The 15,707-nt window shown below is 41.6% G+C and overlaps 1 protein-coding gene across 3 annotated transcripts in view; it reads left to right on the top strand.

The window, feature by feature from the left end:
• Window positions 1-15,707, top strand: part of hmcn1 (hemicentin 1) — a 93,134-nt gene that overhangs the window by 22,241 nt on the left and 55,186 nt on the right. For all 3 annotated transcript variants that reach the window (XM_058393178.1, XM_058393177.1, XM_058393179.1), the window contains exons 4-17: window positions 77-199; window positions 1,398-1,569; window positions 2,008-2,114; window positions 6,160-6,280; window positions 7,114-7,377; window positions 7,491-7,635; window positions 7,727-7,848; window positions 9,881-10,150; window positions 12,886-13,027; window positions 13,114-13,241; window positions 13,797-13,910; window positions 13,998-14,153; window positions 14,304-14,498; window positions 14,690-14,785. In XM_058393178.1, coding sequence (XP_058249161.1) covers window positions 77-199; window positions 1,398-1,569; window positions 2,008-2,114; window positions 6,160-6,280; window positions 7,114-7,377; window positions 7,491-7,635; window positions 7,727-7,848; window positions 9,881-10,150; window positions 12,886-13,027; window positions 13,114-13,241; window positions 13,797-13,910; window positions 13,998-14,153; window positions 14,304-14,498; window positions 14,690-14,785 — 2,155 coding nt within the window. The remainder of the gene's footprint in view (window positions 1-76; window positions 200-1,397; window positions 1,570-2,007; window positions 2,115-6,159; window positions 6,281-7,113; window positions 7,378-7,490; window positions 7,636-7,726; window positions 7,849-9,880; window positions 10,151-12,885; window positions 13,028-13,113; window positions 13,242-13,796; window positions 13,911-13,997; window positions 14,154-14,303; window positions 14,499-14,689; window positions 14,786-15,707) is intronic.

Here is a 15,707-nt window from a genome sequence, read left to right as displayed (position 1 = left end):
CCTCCTTACAAACCACACACAGTGCAGCGGCTTACTCTGGCTTCTCTAATGTGTGTGTGTGTGTGTGTGTGTACAGGTGGTGTTTGTGTTGACTGGTGACTGTGATGACAGATCACACATCGGTTACAAGGTTTATGAAGAAATTGCCTCCACCAGCTCAGGACAGGTGTTCCATCTGGACAAGAAACAGGTCAATGAGGTCAGGACATTTCTTTCATCCATCCATCTCTCTATCTGTTTATCTGTTCATCCATGCTTTCTTTGTTTGTTTCTTTCTTTCTTTCTTCCTTTCTTTCACACTGGCTGTCTTTCATTCCTTCATACCGTCTGTCTGTTTTCTTTCTTTCTTTCTTTCTTTCTTTCTTTCTTTCTTTCTTTCTTTCTTTCTTTCTTTCTTTCTTTCTTTCTTTCTTTCTTTCTTTCTTTTTCTGTCTTTTTTTCAGTCATGTCTTTTCTCTGTTTGTTTTCACCTGTGTGTCTTTCACCTACTTGTCTAAGACACACAAGACCATGTGTGAGTCCATCCAGCCATCTATCCATTCTTTCTTTCTTTCTTTCTTTCTTTCTTTCTTTCTTTCTTTCTTTCTTTCTGTCATGATTTTTTTTCTGTCTGTCTTCACCTGTGTTTTTCACCTACTTGTCCCCAAGATACACAAGACCGTGCCTGTGCGTGTGTCTGTGTGTGTCTGTGTAAGAGAGAGCGAGAGCGAGAGAGAGAGAGAGAGAGAGAGAGACTAAACCTTACTGAGCATGTGCAGTAAGAACCAATGAGATGCAACCTTAAACACACCAGTGCTAATAAGAGTTCCAGTAGAGAATGTCCAGTCTGCTGCAGGATACAGTAATGCAAATAAGCAACTCATTACAACTCTACACAACACACAAACACACACATTATAAACCCAGTGTAGTCTCCTTCTCTTGTAGCCCCTCCCCCCTCACCATGTTGTTCTGAGCTGCTTTTCAGCTAAGCTTAGTTGTACAGAGCGGTTACTGTAGACCAGCGTACCTCTGGTCTTGCACGAAACTCCCCAGAGTGTCTGACTCTCGAAAGCCAAATGATACTAAATGGTCTTTGCTGCTGCTAACAACAACAACAACAGACTCGTATCCAGCTGTTCCTTGCGCTTAACTTTCAATCAGCGCTGTTCCAAGCACTTCCAGATTTGTGTGTTGTGGATGTTTTTAAATCTGTCTTGTAATGCGACTCTGGTAAAACTCTTAGCGCTTGTCAAGACTCGATGTTCAAACCAGATGTGCATCTGTTTGTCCAAAAAAAATAAATAAATACACATAACGATCATGCAAATTGGCGGTCTGTATCATAACCTGCTTATCTATTATCATACCCAAACATTACCATATCACTCATTTCTTGATGGTTGTGTTTTGGAAAGGTACTTAAATGGGTGGAGGAGGCAGTGCAGTCCTCTAAAGTCCACCTGCTGTCCACTGACCACTACAGTCCAGTCAGTAACACCTGGAGGATCCCGTTTGACCCCAGTCTGAAGGAGGTCACAGTCGCCCTGAGCGGTCCGGCCCCAAACATCGAGATACGCAACCCTCAGGGTAGGTACAGAGTGTGGGAGCGAGACAATTTTGTCTGTTGTTTTGCATCAGATTAGGAAAAAAAAGTCTGCCAAGTTAATTTATTTATTTATTTTCAAATCAGTCACACAGAGTAACGATATTCCACGGATTCCGATCCATCAAATTCCCATAAAATGTGTCAGTCTCACTGAAACACTGACATGTTAAATTCATTCTGTTTTGCGTGTTTGTTTGAAGTGAATCATTTTCTGGAAATGGAATCACATGGAATTGACTCACAGAGCTTCATAACCAAGGCCGGCTAAACGAATCTATCATTAAATTTGTTTTTATTACAGATTTGAGTTATTTTTCTTAGTTAGTTGATGCAAACAATGTCTCTATGGACATTTATTTACACACTAATGACACTGAGTTCAGTTTGACTGGAGAAAATTGTGACGTTTTTCTTCACAGGGAAACTGATTGGGAATAAAGACGGACTGACAGAGTTGCTCCACATCCCAAACTCGGCCAAGATTCTCAACCTCAAAGATCCAGAGCCGGGCATGTGGTCCATAAAGGTGAGCATTGAACCATGGCCTCATGTAAAACACAGAATAAAGCAACTTAGTGTGAGATGAGAGGTGAGGAGACGAAAGGAGAGGAAGTGAGATGAGAAGAGGTGACATAAAATGAAGTGAAACGAAGTGAGATGAAATGAGCTGAGTTAAAATGAGAGGTGAGATGAGAGGAGTTGAGGTGAAATGAAATAAGAGGAGGTGAGGTGAGAAGATATAAAATGAGATAGAAGGTGAGATGAGGTGAAATGAAGTGAGAAGAAATGGGATGGAAGAAGATGAGATGAGAAGAGGTGTGAGGAGGTGAGGTGAAATGAAGTGAAATGAAATGAGAGGCGAGGAGGTGAGATGAGATGAGAGGAAGTGAGTTGAAATGAGAGGAGATGAGAGGAGAGGTGAGATGAAATGAGAGGAGGGGAGGTGAGATGAAATGAAGTGAAATGAAATGAGAGGTGAGGAGGTGAGATGAGATGAGAGGAAGTGAGTTGAAATGAGAGGAGATGAGATGAGAGGAGAGGTGAGATGAAATGAGAGGAGGGGAGGTGAGATGAAATGAAGTGAAATGAAATGAGAGGCGAGGAGGTGAGATGAGATGAGAGGAAGTGAGTTGAAATGAGAGGAGATGAGATGAGAGGAGAGGTGAGATGAAATGAGAGGAGGGGAGGTGAGATGAAATGAAGTGAAATGAAATGAGAGGCGAGGAGGTGAGATGAGATGAGAGGAAGTGAGTTGAAATGAGAGGAGAGGTGAGATGAAATGAGAGGAGGGGAGGTGAGATGAAATGAAGTGAAATGAAATGAGAGGCGAGGAGGTGAGATGAGATGAGAGGAAGTGAGTTGAAATGAGAGGAGATGAGAGGAGAGGTGAGATGAAATGAGAGGAGGGGAGGTGAGATGAAATGAAGTGAGATGAAATGAGAGGAGGGGAGGTGAGATGAAATGAAGTGAGATGAAATGAGAGGAGGGGAGGTGAGTTGAAATGAAGTGAGATGAAATGCGAGGAGAAGAGGTGAGAGGAGGTAAGATGAGCAGAGATGAGAGGAGATGAGATGAGATGAAGTGAGATGAAATGAGAGTAGAGGAGGTTAAATGAGAGGAGGTTAGAAGAAATGAAATGAAGTGAGGAGATGAGAGGAGAGGAGGTGAAATGAGAGGAGGTGAGAGGAAATGAAATGAAGCAAGATGAAGTGAAATGAGAGGATATGAGATGAGAAGAGGTGAAATAAAATGAGACGAAATGAAAAGAGATGAGGTGAGAGGAAATGAGTTGAGATACACAGCAGCACAAGTAAGAAGAATCACATCAATGAAAATCAAGAATCTAGTGTAAAAATAAAAAAAAAATACTATGCCATAAATAGAAGTGATCGAAATAAATCACTGTGCATGAGTAACATCCAGGAGCAAGATGAGCGAATATTGAGAAGTCATGAATTGCACTGGCTCTATCAGTATATGATCCAGATTGTTAATAGCGAGCACACTCTTGTGAAAGCGAGAGACGAGCTCACGGAGGAGCGAGGGCATGTGCAGGACATCGATTGACTTACAGTAACAGAGGGTTCGTTATCCTCGGCTCATGTTTGGACAAAATGCAGAATCGAGTGATTTCGCTGTTTTTGGAGCGTGTTCTGGTGCACACTGCTATTAATATATATATTTTTTTCATTTCCACACACACTCAGCCTGGTTACTGAACTTCAGGGTATTAAGCATCAGTCACTGAGCCTGTAAACTTTGTCCCGGTGTCGGTTCACTCCCTTGACATTTTCTCCCTCTCTCTCTCTCTCTCTCTCTCTCTTCTCCCATGACTTCATATGTTTATTTTTTTTCCTCCTCCTTTGTTTTTCTCCCTCCTTGGATACTCAGATTTGCGCTGCCTCCGTTTCCCTCGTGGGCTGAAAAAGGGTTCTGTTTCTTGACAAACAGTGCTAGTCAGGGTTATGGTGATCTCATTTTCAAAAAGCCATATAACATTTTAAAATTTATTATTTTATTTATTTTTTTGCTTTTATTGGTGTGCTCTGTACGTTCGTGACTTATCTTGCTTCCATATTGCTCCGTTTTTAACTGAGACGCTAAATCTCGGTCGTTGTCTAGGTAACATAAGCATGGGATGTGAAATTTTTGGTGATTGGTTGCACTGTGACACAGACAACTTGATACCATGGTGCTTTGAAGAATCAGCTTGACCAAGCACACACTTAGACGTGTGTTTTTCCCTCTGTTGCATAACCGCACACAGAATTTTAGCAGTAGAACATGAAATTTGAGCTGCTTTTTAAATGAACAAGCACCAGGAGCATGTCTGGGTTCGATATCAGCATTTACTTTGAAGATACAAACATTTATGTGAAACAAATCGAGCCATTTTTTTTTTTTTTTGGGAACTTTTGTATGAATATATAGCTGTGAGTTAGCTAGCTTAAAAACAGACAATACTTATAAAACTCTGCAAATCCTGAGTGTCTATTTTCATATGAGCTTTATATTAACCACCACTGAGTAATATGACATAGATATTCAGTCATCAACATGAACACTATAAAAACAGGAGGAAAAAGTGTAACCGAGACATTTTTTTTTTATCATAGGTCAGTACTTTAAAAGTCTATAGTTTCTTCTGAGATCTGAGCAGTAATGTGCAGAATTTCGCATGAATACATTTTGTACTTAGTGACACTTTATGCTACAACTGAATTAAATGATAAACTTTAGCTAGCTGGCTAAGCTGCTATCAGATTTGTTTAGGTGTCTCGAACGCTATTGGCTGTTGTGTAATCAGTCAAACTCTTAAACATTCAACAGAAGTCAGTATAACTTCCTGATTAAGGAAGAAAGGATCAGATTATTGGTCAGGTTTAGTCTTCTTTTCAGCTCAGTGATAGGATAAAGAAGTTTTTGTTTCTGTTCATTAGGTGCCCTTGGTCTGTAGCTACTGAACGACCGTACATCTTTTTTTGCTTTCGCGTTCTTCTTCTTTTTTTTTTAATTCTCTCTCCTGTTTTCTCCTGTTCTTCACCCTCGGGAGTAACCTCGTAAGACCACTGACCTGAGCGATGACTACTTCTTGGCTTCATATGCCATTTTTTTATGGCCCCATGATAATAGCTTAGGAAGGTTGTAATTTCAGAAGTATGCAAACAGCCCTTAGGAACAGTTGCCATAGTGCATGTGCATGGTGGGGCTGAAAACAAAGATCTGAAAGCTCTCGATGCGAATACGGTCACAGAGAGAGAGAGAGAGAGAGAGAGAGAGAGAGAGAGAGATAATACCAAACTTACAGAAAGATACAGTACCAGACCTTGTCCATGAGCTGCTTGGATTTGGCTCTAAACTGGAGGTACTTCAATTTAATGGAGAGCACAAAGACTTCTCCAAAACATGGCCATTATCATATAATTTCAATGAAGCTAGTTTCAGCCAACTTTGATTAATATGACAAATTTATGTGGCATATATTTGATATTTGTTTGTTTTTTTTGCACTGATTAGGAAAGTAGAATATTATCAGGAATCGATTCATCAGCGTCCCGATGTGAAGTGAACCAGTGTCCTGGTACTGATTCACTACCTAGGGAGCTAGAGAGCCGATTGAGACGCAGCCTTACGTTTTATTTTTATTTCTTTTTATTATATTATGTTAGTTGTACTATCTTTCCACAAAAAGGCCACTCAGGAGCTCCGGGAACCTTTCTCAAACCTCTGTGTTTAATATTCGGCCCAAATCAGCCTTGAGGCATCCTGAAATAGTAACTGGAGAAAATGATCAAAGACACATTTATTGGCTAAATCTGTGAATTTTTATTTTCTCTACTGATATCTTCAGTCTCTGTGAGCTGTGGTAAGATTAAATAATTTCCTGTGTTGATTAGATATGTACAAAAAGCATCACAGCGACATTTTCTATATTTTAATACGATTTAATATGATTGTTTTGTCAGTAATAGTGTAATTTGTCTTGATTAACTGAACCCCAATGATGTTTCCACATCTCTTTACAGTTGAAAGTTAAAAGCCTCCATTTGACTCCTTTTTTTTCCCCCCAGACGGTCAGCGAGGGTCGACACTCCGTCCGTATCACAGGTCTAAGCACCATCGACTTCCGAGCCGGATTTTCCAGGAAGCACACGCTGGACTTCAAAATGACCTCCAGTAGACCTGTACAAGGTTAAACCTGAGTCACTCACTCTTACTTCTTTTTCTAATATCTATTAATTCCCATATATACTATATAGTGTTCAACAATATATTTAATAAGATAAAGCACATTCATTTAAAAAAAAAACCCTACAATAACTAATAAATGAATTCAATGTCTCAATTCACTCCCTAGTTCAGTAGTCAGGGCACTGATCAAGGAGTCAGCCATTTTAAGGGCTGATCCCTCAGTTGATTCGGAAAATCCTTCCAGTGCAAAATAAATAAATAAAATCACACAATTCAGCGCAAAAAACAGGAGCATCAATGCTCATAATGTTTCCTGAAAAAATGATGTTGTATGTTCTGAACAAATGGCGGACTTAGCCAAATTCATCTACAGATGAGATTAGCTTGGTATCATTGTTGTGGCTGTCAAATGATTTCTGTATTACTTTTAAGGGTTTAATGATTTTTTTTTTTACAAATCCACCAGGATCCTGCTTGATGACATAAAAACGTACGACTAAGCGATTAAGCGATCAAATTTCTGAAAGATAAAATTGAAATATTTCATATGTTTGGGTTTTTATACTGGTGACAAGTAAAGTAAAATATCATCCAAAATCATGTCATCAGTGTTTTTCCGATGTGTTCTGACCAGTGTCCAGACTCTTGAGTTATACTGATATACTGATTCACTACCTAGGGAGCTAAATAGCTTTGAGACACAGCCAGTCTACTGCTGATTGTGGTATATAGAGCTATGGAGCATTACATACTACTGTGTGTCTCTTTCTTACTTTCTTTCTCTCTCTCACACACACACACACGCACAAACACACACATACACACACACACAGGCGTCCCCACCTTCATCCTGTTAAACACAACCGGCCTGTCTCCTCCCGCACGAGCTGATCAGCTGGAGCTCCTCAGCATCACCGGCAGCGTGATAAAGACGTTACCTATCCGCTATTATCCTGAACGCAAGCCCTACGGTATCTGGAACATCACAGACTTCATGCCACCTAACGAAGCCTTCTTTCTACGAGTGAATGGCTACGACCGCGACGGCTTCCTCTTTCAGAGAGTCTCCAGCGTCTTGTTCTCCAGCATCATCCCAGGTCCGTGTTAACCAAAGAGATGGTGCTCGTCGTAGTGCTCTGTGTGATTTTTGGAGATAAACAACAAAAAAGAAACACAGAAAACATTTTGTTTTGTTTTTTTTTGCCTCCAGGCGCGCCGAAAGTGAGCATGCCGTCCACTACGCCAGGTTACTACCTGCAAAAGGGTGAAGTCACGTGTCAGGTGGACAGTCTGATCCCCTTCACACTGCGCTTCAGCCGAGGAGGCGAGCACCTGAGTGTGGACCAGATCTTCAGGTGCTTCATTCTCATACTAATAAATATTTACATTTTATATTTGGCTCTAAATGATACATTTAACGCTTTAACCCTTATGTCACTGCAACAGCGAGTCAACTAATGCGTCATGGGAGATTGCGAAGGTGTCTCTGAAGGATGAAGGCTTTTACGACTGCATCGCCATCAGCAGCGCAGGAACCGGGCGAGCCCGGACCTTTCTGGACGTTTCTGGTGAGAATATAAATAGAAACTGGGAGAAAAGTGAGGATGAAAGTTATATTTGGTCTCACAAGGCATGCATGTGTATGATATGTAACCAGGAAATTCATTCTAGTTCTAACATGAAATCTAGGAGGTTCTCAGACTTGTACGTTTATGGAAATGTGCCAATTTATGCTGGAGTGTTTGGGTTAAGCATGAAAGCATCACCCCAGGGAGTCAAACTCTGGTCCAATTAAATTGAACTCTGAACTTGAGATGTATCTCATGTGCGAAAGCGGTGCAAGTTAAACATTTGTAAGAAAGTCTCAAGCATGTAAATAAGAACCTTCAACCATCAAAGGCTGAAGCATCGAGCCGCAACAAGCAAAAGAAGAAGAAGGAGTTCAAATCAAAGTAAAAGGTGGCAATGAAGTTCTTTAAAACATAACAATCAATCCATGACCATTCAACTGTAAAACCAAACCCGAGCAGAGCTCAGCATTCCCCAGATGTAATTAGATGTGCGGTAAGCTGCCAATTTGTTAACGTTCGTTCGCACACACGTGTTCAGCAAGAAACGTCTTGCCTGAGTTTTAGCTCAGCGTGACTGATTGCGCTCTCTTAAAGTCGCTATGAATATACGGGGAAGCTTGTTTGTCTTTGTAGGATGCCGTGAACATAAAAGAAGGTTCAAGGTCACAGACATATTACATACATGTGATGTCAAGTAATAAAACTTCTTTTTCTTAGCTGCTCATCCCACAGTGCAGCAATGGACGATAGAGACAATAAAACGGAATATGGAAAAAATAGAATATAGTTAAATACGATAGCTGCTGTGAAAGGATTCATGAAGACGGCTACAAATGCGGGTGGAAGAGTCTTTAATAATATTATTATTAATAATTATTGTTTAATAATCTAAATCCCAATGGCCAAGCAAAGGTCGAGAGACTGATGAACAGACTAGACAAGGGAAATGCCGCACAGAGATTACCAAGGGTTTAAATAGACACACAACACCGGTGAGATCAATCAGGATGAGGACAACAATCAGGGACAATACAGAGGGCAGGACGTGAACCATAATGAAACCCACGTGGCAATGTAAACAAAACAAACACATGAAAACACTGAACAAAGTGGACATGAGGGCTACTGCGCACGCTGCGCTGCTCAGCTCACAGCTCTCGACACACACTATTATATTATTAGACCTATTCATAACAATAGACCTACAAACATATAATAAACATATACACATTGTCTCTTAACACTATTACTGCATTTAAAAGAGCTTTAGTGCTGTCAGTTGTCTTGGGATATGTTAGTGTAATGAAACTGGAGATTACCAGGGACTAGGATTAAGACTAAGAGTTCCTAGAAAGAGAAGGAGAGAGAGAAAGAATGTTTAATAAATCCAATCATTTTATTAGAAGCCATTTTCTTTCCTGCAGGTTTATTACATTCTTTTGACTTCTGTATACAAAAAGGTATTTCTCGATCACTTAGGGAGAATAAAGCAGGTTTAAAAACTTGGATGATTTTAAATGATTCTACATCCTTCAGATGAATTGTGTTTATTTTCCTTCATTATCCCTGCTTTAACCAAACACTTTGAAACTGACAACCAGAACCTGACATTCCTTCTGTGTTTTTCTTTCTACTGAAATAGAAGTGGGAGAGAGAGAGAGAGAGAGAGAGAAAGTTGAAGACAGAAAAAGAGGGACTGTGAGAAGGATGAACAGAGAAAAAAAGGCAGAGAGAAGGATGGACAGAGAAAGAGAGAGACAGAGAGAGAGAGGGGGATGGAGGCAGAAAAAGAGAGACAGAGAAATATCAAAAGTGTATTAGGCCACTTGTGGTTATAAGTGATGAACTCATCCTCCTTCGCTGCATACTGATGTGTCTCTGTAAAATAATCCCTTCTCACTTAATCCACTAATCCCTCACAGTTCCCTTTTTCCTCATAGATCAGACTTAGGTTTGTGAAGGCCTAGGAAAGCTTCACACGCTAAAATGTTGGACTGCTCATGTGACTGTGTATGGTGTGTGTTTGTAGAGCCTCCACCAGACATCACAGTGCCATTCAATGTGACAGCGGCGCCGGGGTCCACCACGTTACTGACCTGTGTGGTGACCAGCACCGTGCGCTTTAATCTGACCTGGCAGCGTGGCGGCGCGGATGTCCGCCTGGGGGCACGTTCTCATCTCACCTCCAACCTCTCGCTGGAGATCCAGCGCGTAACAACGGACGACGCCGGCTGGTACAGCTGCATCGCTGCCAACGAGGGAGGAGTGTCTACGTCTCGAGTCCACCTCAGCGTGCAGTGTAAGTGTGTCCACCAGGCAGCCTTCCTTCACTTTGTACAAACTGATACTTTTATCAAGTCATAAACGTCCAGACACATTTCTTTCCTGAATCACGTCTTCAGTTTACTGCCGTTCTGGTATCCACAGGCGTGTGCATGCTGCTCGAATTTCCTCACCGACGTTTAAGACACTGTAAGATTTATGCTGCACTCAACTCTCGATTCCTGAACAGCCGAGACATGTGAAAATGACTTACAGCTTGACCGGATCACGAGTCCTCGATGTCCGCGAGTCCTGGATGTGAAGCCAAATCGAGAAACTTCAAATTAAATGAGTCATCCGCCCAACCGCAGAACGATTTCATTTCCTGTTCTTGTCGAGGTTGTAAATTTATTCTTAACAGATGTTCAAGGGCAGCACTTTATTTAAAATGTGGTGCACAAATGAAAATATTGTGCTGTTAAAATTTCATATTTCTCATATTTCTTCATTATATGGTTAATGTTGCTGCAACATTTATACATTTCGTCCAGGAATCGTGAATATCATTGCTATAAGACTCAGAAGTACAGGAAAAGTAGCTGTTTTGAGCTGATTATTAACTAATAACATGGAAGCCCCGCCCCCTTTTTCTAAATCAGATTAGGAATCTCTTGTCTCCTCTCGAATTTTTCTTTCGCTTTCTGTCACAGCAAATGGAGAATGTTTTGAGTGGAATGCAATGGATCGGCGTACATTTTAGATTTGGCTAACATTTATACCAATGTTAATTTACAAAAAAAACAACAACAAAAAAACGAGCCATTTTCCGGCCACGTCGCTTGGGCTCGGCTCCGAGGTTATCATCTCCCCCACATTAGGATCTTGTCCTGCGGCATTATATCACCTCAGAGCTTCTTTTTTTCGTGAAGCAAGTGTTTGAAGAGCAACGCTAATGACATTCACACCTTATAATTTCTCACATCTGTTACATGAACAGTACGTCATTTTACCGTAAAGTTTTTTCATTTTCCTTTTTCTTTCTTTTTTTTTTTTGTTGTTGATGTTTCTTCCCTTTGTCTTGGTCCAACTTTTTGTCCAACTTCAAGTTCCCCAAGTGTAGCGTCTCTCCACTCTGTCAGTCTTAGTCTTTCAAACAGCTGTCATACACTCTGTGTGTGTGTGTGTGTGTGTGTGTGTGTGTGTGTGTGTGTGTAATGCGTAATAACCACCTGTTGGGACCCCTGTGTTGTCCTAGTCATTATGACCTCTTTGAAGTGCAACTGCTGACATAGTGAGGCCCGGACAGGTCAGAGACAACTGGCCAGACTTCTTTACAGTTCATCACTTACACATCTACACACACACACACACACACGTTACTCTGGTGTCTATTCTGATTTACTTGTCCCTGGGATTTTCTCACCATCCAGAATCATCTAAAGGCAGCAGTCTATTTATTCTGTCTATTTATTTTCTTAAACTCTGTCTAGCCCACTATCAGATCTGTTAATATCAGAAATCCTGTCTGAGGCTCACGTCTAAGGATGGTGTGTAAATCTGTAAGCTCGCCCGAGGCCGCTCGAGGAGGTGAAGTTAGAGCGGGAGGAGGTTCTACCCACCCGAGCAGTTAAACATGTGCCCAAGGGAAGCCGAGTCTATTAGAGCGCGCTTTAGTGACTAAGACTCGGGATAATTACAGCTTTATAGCCAGGCACAGAACAGCCTCTCGACAGCAAACGCATGACACATCCGACCATCAGACCAAACACTGCTGCTCAACAGCTAGGGAGAGAGGATCGAGCTCACAGGAAGAGTGAGGAGAAGGATGGATGCAGGGTTTAGGGAGATTTTCAATTCAATTTATTTCTATAGCATTTTTAACAATGGACATTGTCTCAAAGTAGCTTTACAGAAGTTTTGAAACATAGGGGAAAAAAATGATAAAGTTAAGTTACTATTTTATCCCTAATGAGCAAGCCTGAGGCGAAGGTGGTGAGGAAAAACTCCCTGAGATGATTTGAGGAAGAAACCTTGAGAGGAACCAGGCTTAGAAGGGAACCTCATCCTCATTTGGGTGACACTGGACAGTAAATTATGTAAATGTACATAAGGTCCTGTCTGCAACAGCAACCAAGAGCTCTCACAGAACTAATAGGTCAGTGATAGCTAACTGATTATCAAAAAGAACACCAGCGAGAGCAGAAGATGGAGCTGATACTCCACGACTTTTCAGATTACCGTGTCAGTCTTTAATAAGTTCAAATCAGTGCAGTTTATGGAGAAAACTATATTGCAATAATTCACTTGTTTGTTTTCTTGCGCTTTTAAATCCTATGCCCTAGTTTCTAGTCCTTTTTAGAGCCTTTTTAATCACGATGAAGTGTTTGCCGTGAAAATCAGTCACAGGATTTGGAGAAGAGTTGGAAAGCATCATCCATCACATCAGCCAGGATCTTGTCTGATGCATCCTTCCACATTTTCACAGACATTTGATCTGAATCTGTTTATATGACAGCCTTCTAAGGCAAATAGTTTCAGAGAAGCAGAGTTAATAAATCACTCACTGGCTATAAGAAAGCCGATGTCAGAGCCTCTGAAGTTGGAAGCGAAATCCTTGTGAAACCAAATCGCGAGGGTCTGGAATCAATACTCCTGCTTACGCCATCCAGGGAGAATAGAAAGCAGCTCAGATGATGGATGTGCTGTTGTACATGTGTTTAATGTTTGGTGTGTAAATAACTCAAATCCAGTTACGCTTGCGTCTATCACCAGCTCGGCCGGTCGTGACGGTGAACCCACAGAACCAGACCTTCAGCACGGGAGACGAGGTGCGCCTCAGGTGCATGGCTAAAGGATATCCGAGTCCTACGGTGGTGTGGACACACAACGACATGTTCATCACCGGCTCCAGTAGGTAAGCAGTCAGCTGGTATTCCTCTTTATTAAACACTCTCAAAGTTTCCCTGCTTTGATGGTACATTGATGATGTTCTTGTCTCAGGCACAGGATGATCCCGGACGGTACGCTGGTCATCAGGAACGCCGAGCAGAAGGACGCTGGGGTATATGGCTGTCTGGCCAGCAACGTAGCAGGGACAGATTCAAAGACCGCCCTGCTCAGCTACATCGGTCAGTAACATCTGAGGGCCATGCAGGGTCATGTTTAACTTCCTGATGATTTTTGAATATCTTCCAGATATTTCAGTGTTAATCAACAGGAATTTATTCTTTTACAGTAATTCATTAATTACGGTTGGGATGTAGTGGAGTCAAAGTCTGTCCTAGAAGTAATACTAATGACAGAAGTGTGTATCCAAAGGAGAGATTCTCCTTCAATCACTTTCACTACTAGCAGCCAGTTCAATTACATGTTTAAAGAGTAGGAGGAAAATACAGTAATCTGAGCTCAGGATTAAACCCTAGACATGTGTTTGACTACATGGAAAGTCCCAGAAATTAAACCCAGAGCATGTTTGGGATTCAGTGAAAAGCACCGAAAGTCTCAAAAACAAAATAAAACAAAAGTGGGCATGGCTAAGTTGCAGTCAGGTTAGAAGTTAGAATCTCCCTCCACATAATTTCTTTATTATAACAGATGAAACCTCATGTGCACTCAAATAGCTGCTTGATTTGTTTCCATTGTTTTCCTCACGATTAACTCGGCTCCTCTTCCCGAATCTCAAGAGTCTCCCCAGGTGACGGTAGCGAAGAGCAGGCTGCTGGTCGGATTGGGACAGACCGCTGTCATGGAGTGTAGCGTGACAGGAATTCCACAGCCTGAGATCCTGTGGTACAAAGGTGAGGAGATGCCTCCTTAACCTGCGTTCACACAGCGATATCTGTTAAGAACCGTTTGAGCTTCATGCTGTTCTATAACACACACAGGTGACAAGCAGGTGAAGGTGTCGGTGTTTGTGAGTACGGATCCAGCCGGAGCTTTGAGCATTCGACAGATCGAAGCGGCTGATGCTGGAGATTACATCTGCGTGGCGGTGAACCTGGCAGGCACAGCGCAGGCCAAGATCAGACTGGATGTGGGCTGTGAGCAAACATCTGAGCTGTAGTGTGTGTGTGTGTGTGTGTATGAGATGAGTTATGCCATTAGCCATCAAAATTTGAATGTTTTGAATGTGTATCACTATCTGAAACTGAAATCTCTCTCTCTCTCTCTCACTCTGTCTCTCTCCCTAGCTGCTCCTCAGTTCACCAGGCAGCCCTCCAACATAGCCGCGGACATCGGCTCTAACATCACACTGTCGTGCCACGCCCAGGGTCACCCCGAGCCGCGCATCACCTGGAGACGAGAGGACAACATCGGCCTTTTCTCCCGTCGCCATGGCCACAGCTCCATCACTCAAAAGCGGGACGGAGAACTGCAGATAACTAGTGAATATCTTCCTCTGACATTATCTAACCAAACCAGAACCTTCTTATCATTAGCAAATTCTAGTAATTCAAATTTACGTAAATATTTAGATTTGTAGTGTTATCATCTAGGTTTATAGCATACCCCTACAATAAATAACTCGTATTATTAAAGCTGCAGCTTGCTTACTGCTTTACTTATTTATTTTTAGACCTTTGGGTTGATGACGGCACCACTTACGTGTGCGAAGCTCAAAACCAGTTTGGGAAAATCCAGACCAAAGTCAGCGTCACCGTTACAGGACTGGGTAAGAAATCACACCGTCTCCCTTTGACTCATTTACTGAAACTGCTGCATTTATTATATGGGTTTTGCTAAATCTTGTTGAAATTCCTGCTTGAATTCCTGTCTGGGAAGCTACTTTAAAAAAAATCATAATATTTTAGACTTTCCATAAAACTCTCTACACTCCCAGCTATCAAAGCAATCATCAGTGTCACTGACTGATTTTTTTATTTAAAAAAAAAAAAAAAAAAGCTTCTAGACTTCCATTGGAAGAAGTCCATTTAAGTGCCTTATTTATTTATTTATTTATTTATTTATTAGCCTCAGAATTCATTTTTTTTATTTCACAGTGCTGTTACATCACAAAACTAAAAAGTAAGTGTAATTGCAAAAATAGATTAATTTTACTAATATTCAGTTACGCCAAGCAATAGTGAGTCATGTGATTAGATATTTGTGTGTGGGTGTGTGTGTGTGTGTGTGTGGGGAGTTCAAGTAGTCAAAGGAATGCTGCCTCATGCAGAAGTGAATGACCAGATGTGACCAGGCACAGACCTCACTCGAGAACATTCATGTTTTGTGTGTGTGTGTGTGTGTGTGTGCAAACATATGGATCTCCTATATTGAAGCACTGCTTACGTGACTAAAGAGAAGGTCTTGGCACATGCTTGCATTCAGGGCTTTCGCCTCGGCTGTACGCTCTAAAGAATGAACGGAATGTAGAAAATATATATATTATTTTTAATGATCAAAGAGCCGGAGGAACAGCACTGACTCCTAGCGCAGCCTTTTTAAATCTTTCTCAGAGATGACTTGCCATCCCACAAGCCTGCCGGACTTCAAAGCTGGTTGGTGTTTGTCACATGTTTGGCTGGCTCACACAGAAAAAAAAAAGAAATGCACGCATGCCTTCTGTAGCGAAGGTCTGCAAGTGTGGATGCGTG

This window comes from Hemibagrus wyckioides, linkage group LG06 (genome assembly GCF_019097595.1).
Source record: "Hemibagrus wyckioides isolate EC202008001 linkage group LG06, SWU_Hwy_1.0, whole genome shotgun sequence".
NCBI classification, from domain to species: Eukaryota; Metazoa; Chordata; class Actinopteri; order Siluriformes; family Bagridae; genus Hemibagrus; species Hemibagrus wyckioides.
This window is presented reverse-complemented; position numbering and strand designations above follow the sequence as displayed.